The sequence below is a fragment of the Salvia miltiorrhiza genome, chromosome 4, assembly GCF_028751815.1.
Source record: "Salvia miltiorrhiza cultivar Shanhuang (shh) chromosome 4, IMPLAD_Smil_shh, whole genome shotgun sequence".
NCBI lineage: Eukaryota > Viridiplantae > Streptophyta > Magnoliopsida > Lamiales > Lamiaceae > Salvia > Salvia miltiorrhiza.
This window is the reverse complement of record NC_080390.1, coordinates 6,036,862-6,049,171: the sequence shown is the minus strand read 5'-3', so window position 1 is coordinate 6,049,171 and position 12,310 is coordinate 6,036,862. Positions and strand designations below refer to the sequence as shown.

Genomic DNA, 12,310 nt, shown 5'->3' with positions numbered 1-12,310 from the left:
GGTTAGAGATGTTTTTGAGATATATGATTTTTGAGTCCAAATTGGAGAAATTACGTAGGCCTACTGACCTATTGTGATCGACGGTTTATCGATGTCTAATAGCTTTGAAAATTTTATATAAATTCCCTACGTGAGTCTTGAGTACCTTGGTAAAATTTCAAGCCATTTCAACTTCGTTTGATATTTCTTTAAAATGCAAAACCTAAACTGTGCTTTATTACCGAGAATTTCAGAGAACAGGGGAAAGAGTCATTCATTTCAGTAGCTTCCTATGTGATCTAGCTTTCCAAATTTTTATGGTATCAACTTTATTGTGTTAGCTAGATATCCACCAAAGTTGAGCCCAGTTTGACAACGTTTACTATTTTTCAAGAATTGTAACCTTCGGTTGCACAAAACTGCCAGAAATGGTAGATCGTGGTAAAAACGTCATATCTCTCAAACCACTTGGAGTTTTCGACTCTACTTTTTTAGACTCGAAGATCTTTCTTTCGGTAGGAGTCTCGAGTCCAGGAGATGTCGGAGTCAGAACAGTTAAATTTTGAAGTTGAGTCAGTGTAAAAAAAACAGAGCATGTTTTGATGATGTTTGATTGTGATTTCTTATGTGCCTTATGTGATTGTGTTGCCTATGTGTATGAATGAGATTAGACGAACCTTATATGAGAGATAAATCGAGACTTAAAACCATGATTTTTCTTGAAACCTATCCTTGAACTTAAGGATTTGAGATGAGTGGAGAGTTTATATAGAGTTGAGTAAGGAGATAGAATTTGAGATAGAACATGAGTTAAGGCTTGATAACTAGTCAATGAGTTTCTAATCGAGATTCATTTTATGACATGAACTTTCGATGATGATGATGATCCCTGAAGACACGAGCAGAGCAAGGAAGTAAGTAACTCCACTTTGACGGGAGATTTTGAGTAAGGTCTTCAGGTGGGCATTATTTTGAGTATACAATTTAAGAGCTTTTCTAAACTGTTTTAAATGATGATGAAATTATGAGATGTTTGATGTTTTGAGATTATGATGATGTTTGAGAATTATTGACTTGCCAATATTTTTATGATGATGTTGAGCTTGTATGTTTACCCTCTACTGATGAGTTGAGATGAGACGATCGGGTCCTAGGCAGTTAGTTGATAGCTATCCTGCCAAGGCTAGTGTACACTGAGGTGACTGTGAGCCGTCTTCGGGTCGGCCGGTCACGGTGCTTGAGAAGGAGGCCTACTTCTCAGTACCTTGATGATGATGAAGAGTGGTAGATGTGGTACATACATGTCGAGTACTTGTCTGCAGACACTTAATTATGATGTTTATGGTTAAAACTGCTTGCACAGGTTCTTTTATGATATAATACCTGTGTATTGCTGAAATGTGGCAAGATCAATTTATAGCTCTATGAGCAGCTTTGTTTTCGGCGATATGTCCACTGAGTATTTATGTACTCACGCCCTGCATGTATTTCTAAACGTGCAAGATAAGCGGAGGGGGAGTATGGTGCGGTGCTGGTGGGGAATGTTTCGGGTTGACGTTTTCTTTCTCTGTCGTATGACTGTTTTGTCGATAGAGTTTTAATATGAAGTTATGTTAAATTAAATCAAACATTTTACTCACGATTATGTGTCTTCATACATATAGTCGGTTCACCTTTTGTTATCACACTCTGAATATTTTGACTCTACATAAAAATTGAGCTATACTTATTTTGCTTTTCATATTGAGATTCCTGATGTTTATCGAGTTATGACGATGTTGACGAATATACCCTTTTGATGAACTTTGAAGGTCTTTCCTTAACATGTTTCTTTGTGAGCTTCCGCTGTTGATCTATGTATTCTTTTTATCTTCCCCCTTTCTGTTATTAGTCGTATCGATACTCGGTCCCCACTATTACTAGTGTCGGAACCGGGCTGCGACATAATTGTTTTAAATTATACTAGTTTTTTGCCCTAAAAAATTTATACTACTAGTTTTGCTCCCATGTAAAACCTCAATTTATGATGTGGCTCGTCTCGAACGATACTGTGTAAGTTATATTTTATTTTTTTAAATGATATTACTTTTGCTCCCGTGCGATATACGGTAATAGTTATTTAATTAAAGAGTTGGTTTTGTAAGTTATATTTTATTGTTTTAAATGATATTATTTTTGCTCCCGTGCGTATATACGGTAATAGTTATTTAACTAAAGAGATGGTCTTGTGTACACCTAATTGTACGATGCAATTGGGTCGACCCATCAATTTACTCCTTCCGTCGCACTCTAATAGGCTTACTTTTTTTAGGCACGGAGATTAAGAAAATTTATTTTTTAGTAGAAAAGTGGTGTGGTCCACACCAAAAAGAAAAACGAGCCTATTAGAGTGGGACGGAAGGAGTACTATATTTATATTACAAATTATATTTAATATCTAATAATTTCATTCTCAAAAACATCAATAATTTAAAATAAATGACATTTTTTCTCTTAATAAATGATACTGTAAATTCTTTTTAGTTAACAATAAATGACACTATTTTTGATCAGTAAATGGCATTTTTACTATATCTAAATAAGATATCAGTCTCAAAAGGTTTACTATATCTAAATAAGATATCAGTCTCAAAAGGCATACACTGCCCCAGTGGCGGACGTAGAATTTCTATTAAGGGGTGGCAAAAAAAATTATATCAACTGAAACTAAATATATATATATAAATTATCTATGAAATCCAATCTATATTTGACCGTGCTGATTCGTCGTGATTTGAAACTCATATATAATAGCATCATTAGAAATTTAGAAACACAACATGTTTGGTAGGTAGGATAAAGCTTATATTGCTTACATATTTTGAGTTAACTAAGCGTTTGGTAGCATAGATACATTAGAGGAAAGACTCGTTTAATGTAAAGGTCCGGCTTAAGTTTATTGTTCATCTTTAGAAAATAAATCTCACCTCCACCCCATGACAAGTTTTAATCTTGATTAAAATCTAGGATATCAAACAATCAATCCATTATATATGTTTCATTTCTTAAATACCAACACAAATATTTAAGACATATTTATAAAATAAATAATTAATTAGGGATAATATAGGTATTTCAAATCAAAAATCAAGGGGTGGCAATTGCCTTCCCTTGACTCTATGTGTGTCCGCCCCTGCACTGCCCACGACAGAGAAAGATAAATTAAAACAACAACCAGTTAAAGCCTCTGCCCATACAGTTGAAACAAGCCAATCCTCAAATTTCTATACCAGTCAGGTTGACTTTGTTCAGTTATGTTCCAAATCTCGTTGATCGTCTTTATTTCGCACATCTTTGCTTGGAATTCCACCCACTCGAGGGGGAGGTATGTAATTCACCAGAGGAGGAGGAATCCATCCCATCTTCTTCTCCTGCGAGGCTTTTACCAAGCGCGAGATTTTGCCCTATTCGTCCTAGTTGTTGAGGACCTCCATGCTTTCCTTAGAGAGTCGGCATCACCTTTGTCCAAGAATCTACATATTAGTTACCATTTGGTGAAGATTTCTTTCACCAGTCACTTAACTCCTTAGACACCCAAGATTCAGTGTTGTTCAGGATTTCAGAATTCCAGCCTTTATGTATGGAGCGAGTTGATGATGCGTTGGAGGGATAGTTCCACCAAGATCTATTCTTCTTTTAGTTGTAGGTTCCTCTTCTTTTTCTCCACTCCTTGGCCTTTTCTTTGAAAACTCTTGCTTTTCCTTTATCTACAACAGTCTTGGCAGCCTTGACCATGTCTTCTATGGCGTTAGATGTCAGTGGAATAGGGGCTGCTGATGCAATCGGGCTCTTCTTTTTCTTGTTAGTCCTTCCCCCTTTTTGGCATCATCATAAAGCACCGTTACCATCTGCTTCAGCTTATCAAAATCTTCTCTGCATTTGAGAACATCAGAGAAGTCGACTTCATGTTTGAATCTTAGCATCTCAATCTCTAACTTGGTTACTCTCTCCTGTAGCAAAGCTTTTAAGCTCATCATTGATCATGATCTTGACACCTGGATCGTAGGTCTATTCGCACCTATTCAATCTGAGAGACAAACTTCCTGTTTGCCTTCTCATTTGCCTCTAAACGCAGTTTTTCAACAACATTCACTTGGGTATCAAGAGCGAGATATGCAGATATAACAGGTAGACCTAGTTGGGAATGTTCAAGGTGAGAGTGAGGTCCTTGAGCTTTTCGATATGCTTCCCAACACGATCACTTTCATAGATATGATCGTTATGAATGTCTTTGACCTTTTCTTCTAGTTCCTTCAGTCTTTGGACCTCTTGTTTGGTGGCAAATAGAGTCAGCTGCTCTATTTCACACTTTAATTCTTCAATCTCTTTTACCATCAATTGGAGCTCGGATTTCAGGTATACCGAAAATCGTGGTTGAGTCCAGATTTTCTTCAGGATTCTCCACAAGTTGTGCTTCGACTGCAGCATTAGTATCTCTCCTTCAGTAGTAGGCTTAGAAGCTTGCTGAGTTTTTCCAGTGGCTGGCTTTTCTTCAGGTGCAGTGAACACATTACCAGTGACCATTGGAGGTGTTTCCAGGAGTGTCTTCATTAGTATTTGGAGGATCCATATCATCAGTTTGTGTGGCTTTGTCAGCCTGATCTTGATTTTTGTGTGACAATCGAGTGTACCGTTCAATCGAATTGACCCGCACCCATAATAGTGTTATTTATACTATTCGAGTCAGAATGTGGGTTTGGGTCAAGATGCAGATCATAGTTTAAGTATGGGTACAACTCAATTGTACGATACACCCAGTTATACCAAAGACTACCTCGAACTTTAAAAAGTAGCATAGTAATTATTGAAACTTTATCAAATTTTGATTTTGCATACAAACTTTAAAAAGTACCGCAATAATTATCAAATTATTGATTTATTTTTATTTTGCTACTAATCGAGATTCCGACCAAATTTACTATTGATATGGCTAGCTGAATAATATGATTTTGCATACTTTCGAACAATAGTTGCAATGTGTCATCACATATGTTGTTTTATTCTGTCGTCGATTATGCCACGTCAATTATTCAATTAGTCGTGTCAACATTAAATTTTGTTGAAATTTCGATTGATAGCAAAATCAGATTAAATGAATAGTTTAGTATTTATCACGCTACATTTTATATTGTTAAAATACAAAACTAACTTTTGTTAAAACAGTATACGTCTCCCCTTAGGGGGCATTTGCATAATTGAGTGTTTTTATCCTAAAGATTAGGATTTATCCAATTACACATTTTCAATATATATTACTCAAGTCAAACTAGACTAAATGATAGAGATAACCAAGTGCATTGGAATACCAAAGTTTCAATTCATCATAATAAATCAAGGATTAATTGTATTATTTTTATCTATCCAACTAATTAAATCATCCAAAGTAAACATCCCTTAGGAGAATGTTTTTGGGGAATAATATAATAATAATAATGTTTAGGAAGTAATTAAATCTGATTTGGAGATGAAATTACAAACTATAATAAGAATGGGCAGTGCGTTTAGTATCCTTCCATTTGTTAGGTGCGGAAGCAGATTTAGGAGCCAATTCCGGAAATCAAGAACAAATGTATTTCTTCAATCTTTGGTGTGAAAAGAAATGTCGAAAAATCGACGCTTTATTTAGTAAAAAAGAAACGATGAAACATAAAAAAGACTAAATTCCTCTGAGAAGAGAAAAAAGGAAGGCTGTCTGTTTATGATCTGTTCTTGTCTTTCGCTTTTCTGGTCAATCCAACAACAAAAAAAAACTTTTACAAGGAGACAGGCCAATCATTTTTCCATCAACCAAAAAAAGAAAAAAAAATCATTACTACCAAAAAGTTGGCCGCTGTCGTGTTGTTGAAATTCTCTTTGAAAACGACAACATTTGATCAAAAATGCAGAGATAAAAAAAGAAGCAGCGCCCGTTTGGGGCCGCAAGAAAATGGATTGGAGCTGACTGCCATTGTTGTTTAAGAAAAGAAAGAAAAAAAAAGGAAAAACAAGTTGGAGAATGAACAACGGCTTGAATGGCATTGTGAAAGTGTGGGAAGCGAAATTGAAGAAATCTCGAGGCGCGGCGAAGAAGAGCATATTCTCAGCTATGTCAGTTGCCCACGTGGACGACGAGGAGGAGGAGGCGGCGGAGGAGGTGGAGAAGGAGTTCTCGAACGAGGACACCTACTCGGGGCAGTGGTCCGACAAGTGGCCCCACGGGCGGGGCCGGTGCACGTGGGCGGACGGGTGCAGCTACGAGGGCGAGTGGCGCCGTGGTTGGATGATGGGGCGGGGCAAGTTCACGTGGGCCTCGGGGGCCGCCTACGAGGGCGGGTTCAAGAATGGGTACATGGATGGGGACGGCGTGTTCCAGGGCTCGACCAACGAGAGGTATAGCGGGACTTGGCAGTCGAGCCTCAGGCACGGGAAGGGCGTGTGTGAGTACGCAAACGGGGACAAGTACGAGGGTCATTGGAGGCGGGGCTTGCCCGATGGCAAGGGGAAATATAGCTGGATTAATGGGAACCAGTACGTGGGGCATTGGAGGCGGGGGCGGATGAATGGGAACGGGACGATGGTGTGGGCGAACGGGAACCGGTACGATGGCGGGTGGGAGGCCGGGTTGCCCCGGGGGAACGGGACGTTTAGGTGGGCCGATGGGAGCTGCTATGTGGGGGTGTGGAGTAAGGATCAGAGTGAGCAGAGTGGGACCTATTATCCGTCGAGCTCGCACTCGGGGAGCTTCGAGTGGGACCCACAGGAGGTGTATTTGGAGAATTTGAGTGATTGTAGGATCCATCCTGGTGAGGAGATGGGGGAGTACCCTTGCCAGAAGGCTGTGAGTTGGCCTTGTGATGGGGAGGAGTTGAGATCGGTGGTGGTGGATGGGATTGGAGTTGGGGGGGGCTCCGAGTATAGTTTTGATGGGAGCAATGCTTGCAGCTTTGAGTCGAGTAGGGATTTGGGGGAGCTGGATATGGACGTGTCTAGGGGGGGCTCGGCCGGCGGCGGCAGACCCCATATCATTATCAAGCCAACCAAGAAGCAGGGGAACACCATCTCTAAAGGCCACAAGAATTATGAGCTCATGCTCAATTTGCAACTAGGAATAAGGTAAGAATGCTTTTGCAACCAAGTATGTTTTTCTTTTATTGTTTAAATACACTAACTTTCCTTCAATTTCCAATTTCAATTTTTATTCAAATACATAAACTTTAATACTCACTCGATTTTTAACACAGACCCACATTTCCTCTAACTTGAATCTGAGGTGGCATATGTACAAGATGATTAGGACTCATCAGCGACGCTTCAGTATAACGTCGTATTGAAGTACATATTTTTCATGAGTCCTAAAAATCTTTCAGACATGCCATCTCAAATTCAATCTAGAGGAAATTGAGGTCGGCGTTAAAATCAAGTAAGTATTAAAATTCATGTGTTTTATAAAAAGTTGATAGTTGATATGGTAAAATTCAAAATCGAAGGAAAGTTGGTGTATTTAAACAACAATTTCTCTTTTTTTTAGTTTATGAATGAATGAATGAATTTGCAGGCACGCGGTGGGGAGACCGGCTCCATCGACAACCCTTGACCTAAAAGCATCGGCTTTCGATCCGAGGGAGAAAGTGTGGACGAGATTTCCTCCATCGGGATCGAAACACACTCCGCCCCACCAATCGTGTGATTTCAGATGGAAGGATTACTGCCCATTGGTTTTCCGGGCGCTCAGAAAACTGTTCAAGGTGGATCCAGCTGATTACATGATATCCATATGCGGAAACGACGCCCTTCGGGAGCTCTCCTCGCCCGGGAAAAGTGGAAGCTTCTTCTACTTGACCAACGACGACAGATACATGATCAAGACCATGAAGAAGTCCGAGGCCAAAGTGAGTTCAAATATACACATCACAATCTCAATTTATCTTCGTATTAAGTTGATGCTTCTTTAGCAGGTGCTCATCAGAATGCTTTCGGCTTACTATAAGCACGTCCGGGCCTTCGAAAACACCCTCGTCACCAAATTTTACGGCCTTCACTGCGTCAAGTTGACGGGTGCTGCACAGAAGAAGGTACATTTAAATTTATTTAAGGCCACTATCTTAGGACGGTTTGAATGATGTGATGATTGGTCTAATTTTAAAACAGGTGCGGTTTGTGATAATGGGAAATTTGTTTTGTACGGAATATGCGATCCACAGACGTTTCGACTTGAAAGGCTCCTCCCATGGCCGCTTAACTGACAAGCCGGAATCGGAGATCGAACCGACGACGACACTCAAGGATCTCGACTTGAATTTCATATTCCGTTTGCACAAATCTTGGTTTCGAGATTTTTGCAGGTAAATTCAATCAATCGATAAATTAGTGTAAGTGTCACCATAACTAAGGAATTAATGTGTGTGCTTGCAGTCAAGTAGACAAAGACTGTGACTTTCTTGAACAAGAGAGAATCATGGATTACAGTCTTCTTGTTGGGATTCACTTCAGAGATATGTCGAATGCTGGGGAGCCACTAAATATGGGGGCTCGAACGCCTCTTGGTAACGGATCGCCGGATCTTAGCCGGTAAGCTCATGCTACTACTTACTCACTCACTCATCACGAGTTTCAAATTGTTTTAGGCTATTATTTTCGCGTGGTTTGTAAAAATAGGCCATTTTTTTTTTCAAACTTACATTATTTTAAATTTCAACAATATGTAAGTCATATTTGGATCTAATCGAACTATTTTGAGCCGCATTTGTGTAGGGGTGATCATTCAATTTTCGGTTTGAATTTTTGCCTAGTCCGATTCGATCCGAAAATCCAAAATTTCCTTAAAATTCAATCTGATCTGAACCATATTATTCAAAAATCCGAATTCAAAATCCCAAAAACAAAATTGGATAAAATTGCATCTGAAATATAAAAATAATAGAAATACATATCAACCTAACCAATTAGATAATTACGATGGTCATAATCAACAAACCTTTAATTATAATCAATCAAGCTGAAAGTGTAGGGGCTGGAATCTAGAAATATTTAATTATTTAAGAAATAAATTATATATATTTATATATAATTATTTATATTATAGATATAATTTCAATTTCAGATTTTAAAGGTACAATCCAAAAATCCAAAGATCCAAACCAAATTTTAAATTTCAATTTGGTTCAAATTGGATATTCGGATTTCGAGCATTTTATTCACCCCTACATTTGGGTCCAAATGTGACTATATATAGACGCTAAAAATTGACCTACTTTTGCAAACCGTCTTAGAATAATGACCTAAAAATTTTAAACTCCATTGATCACTGCCAGCACATAGGAGTATAATATAATCAAACAATCTTCTTCTTTTCCTTCTTCTTCTTCGTTACAGAAAATTATGACTGTGTGCATGCATGGCAGGTCGACATCGGTCAAACTAGGCGCCAACATCCCTGCACGGGCGGAGCTAACGGTAAGAAAAAACAACGGGGAGGCGCAGCTGGTGGGGGAGCCGACGGGGGAGTACTACGAGGTGATCCTGGTGTTCGGCATCATCGACATACTTCAAGATTACGACATCAGCAAGAAGCTCGAGCACGCTTACAAGTCGTTCCAGTACGACCCCACCTCCATCTCCGCCGTCGATCCCAAGCAGTACTCCAAGCGATTCAGAGATTTCATATTTAGAGTTTTCACAGAAGATGGTTGATTTGATCCATCTTCTTGTATTTTTACTTACCCCATTTTTTTATACACACTACATAGCTAGCCTACGACAATGAGATATTATACAATTATACACCAAAACCCATATACTATATCATTATTTATATTTAGAATCCAGACTAGTTTAAGTTTATATATGTGGCAATATACAAAACTACCTAAATATTTAAAAGTGTCTACAACTTTTACCCACTTTTTCAAAATCCTTCACTCTATATCCATTTCAATTTTATACTAATATACTTTGAAAATGACAATCTGAAAAGTGGTGGGTGTGTGTAAGATGACAACATTTATTCCTTCACCTACCTAGCAATAAATTCAAAAAGCTACCAACTCTTGTCTCTTTCGAAACCCATCTGCAAGTAGGGTTTGTATATTGCCTTAAACAATACCGCCGCTACAAGTAGGGTTACCGCCGAAACCCATCTGCAACCTCTCACCGTCTCCCTTCGCCATCTCCGCCTCGACTCTCGCCATCTCCCTGTCGCCTCTCGCCGTCTCTCTTCGCCATCTCCGCCTTGCCTCTCGCCGTCTCCCTCTGACCTCTCGTCGTCTTCCTCTCGCCTCGTCGTCTCCCTCTCTCCACTGAACTCAGGCTCTCGCCGTCTCCATCTCGCCTCTCAACAAACTCAAGCTCTGAACGAACTCAACCTCTCTCTCGCCGGCTCCATTTTTCTGGTGGACGTTCTCTAACTGCCTCTCGGCTCTCTACCGGCGAACTATCAACTTTCTACCGCCTGAAATCTTGTCAGCTTCTCTCTCGCCCCTCTCCATTTCTGTCATGGATGCACCGCAAGAGATATTATTAGTTAGTCGATTTTAGTTATTTTCCTACCAACTCTCAGACGAAAAGGAGAATACCGCCGTACTAAAGATTAATACCGCCGTAAATAATTGGATTACCGTCGTTGAAAATTGAAAATACCATCGTGATTTTTGATTATACCGTCACAATATTTGAGAATGTCGATTGATGGTATTTCAAGTTTCTCAGGCAGTATTTAAAACTTTTCCGGCGGTATGTTAAGTTTGTCGATGGTATATTCAGTTTTTCCGGCGGTATTTACTTCATTCCCGACGGTATTCGTTTGATATTTCTTTGAGAATACCTTGTACGTTTTTATATGGAAAAATACCTTGAGAATACCTTGTAACGTGTACCTTGAGAATTCCTTGAGAATAATACCTTGTTAGAATTGTTGTATATGCTTAATAATTATTACAATAAATTATGTTTAATTCAATATCGACTCTTGAGTTAATTGATGATATAAATTGTCTTAAACAACCTTATTGTATAAATAGTTATATGTTAAAAAAGAGGTCTAGGGGTTCGCTGTATAAATAAGCTAAATAATAATGTACTTACAAAAAAAAAAACAACAACTATGATTGGAGAAATTGGCATGTTGGTTTATTAAAAGCTAAACTGACTTGTTTATTAAAAAAAACAACTATGAGCCAATTGATAAGAAAAAGTTATTATGCGGGGGGGGGGGGGGGGGGGGTTGGTAGGATTATTATAAATGGATTTTACATACTTTTTTACTCAATCAAGAACGATTGGAAAAATAGATTATATACATAAGAAGGGAAAATGGCTGTATTTGCTAGCTCATAAAATGCTTTGCCTAGATTAGATGAGTTTTGCCTTTTTATATCAATAAAGTTTGTGTTTTAATATTATTTTGCAATTGTAAGTGTTACATTTAAGGGTTAATAGCCGGAAAATTCATGAACTATTTTCAAATTTGCATATTGCACATCACCTTTAAAATTAGCTCCAGAATACATCACCTTTTAATTTTGTTACAAATTGCACACGCGTTGACCATCACCTTGATCGGTGTTGACGTGGCACCGGAATTTCAAACGTGGACTCACCGACATTCAAAACGACGTCGTTTTGAGTGAGTATCAATTAAAAAAAAGGAAAAAACGTTTTGAGTGAGTCAGCCCTAATTCATCTTCTCTCTCACTCCAGCGCCTTCTCCCTCACTCCAGCGCTGCCTCCTCGTCGTCGCCTCCCTCACTCCAGCGCCTCTCTCAGTTCACCACCACCACCACTCCAGCACCTCCCTCCTCGCCGGCCGCCGCTCTCCTCACCACAAGACGCGCGCGCACTGACCACCATCGATTTAGATTTTGGGGCTATGTTTTGAGCTCCGTTTGGGGAAATTTGTTCTCTGTCGGACCCCCAAATCAGAATTGCAGGGGGGAGGGAGACTAGGTGGGCGCTGGAGTTGCTGATTTGGTGGTAGTTATTTGGAAATCTAGAGATTTGTGGTGGTGGTTATGGCGGAGGTGAGGCGGCGCGAACTGGGTGGAGGTGGCGCGCGAACTAGGGTTCACCACCTGCCTTAGTTCACCACCACAACTAAGGTTTAGTTGCAATGATTCGATTGAACTAGTAAGTTCGGATATCTCCGACTTAGCCAAAATAACATAAGACTTCTTTGAATACGCAGCGGAAGTAATAAGGTTTCTGATTACATGTATGAAGACATGTACCCAAGAGTTTTTCAAAACATATAACATCGAGACAAAAGAAGATCCTGCTCATCACTTCATCACCATCGGCTACTGCTCAACCTGCACATTTA

General features: G+C 39.3%; 1 protein-coding gene across 2 annotated transcripts; it reads left to right on the top strand.

Moving 5' to 3' along the window:
• The first annotated feature begins 5,526 nt into the window (after positions 1-5,526).
• On the top strand, positions 5,527-9,907 carry LOC131022424 (phosphatidylinositol 4-phosphate 5-kinase 6-like). 2 transcript variants are annotated; one of them, XM_057951908.1, is made up of 6 exons: positions 5,527-7,110; positions 7,553-7,886; positions 7,950-8,069; positions 8,146-8,339; positions 8,410-8,565; positions 9,399-9,907. In XM_057951908.1, exons 1-6 carry the CDS (start codon positions 6,014-6,016, stop codon positions 9,685-9,687), a joined length of 2,190 nt encoding a protein of 729 aa, XP_057807891.1. In that variant the 5' UTR covers positions 5,527-6,013; the 3' UTR covers positions 9,688-9,907. The 2 variants fall into 2 exon arrangements, with proteins under 2 accessions (XP_057807891.1, XP_057807892.1); XM_057951909.1 differs by having other exon boundaries at positions 5,531-7,110; positions 7,953-8,069.
• Positions 9,908-12,310: the final 2,403 nt, after the last annotated feature.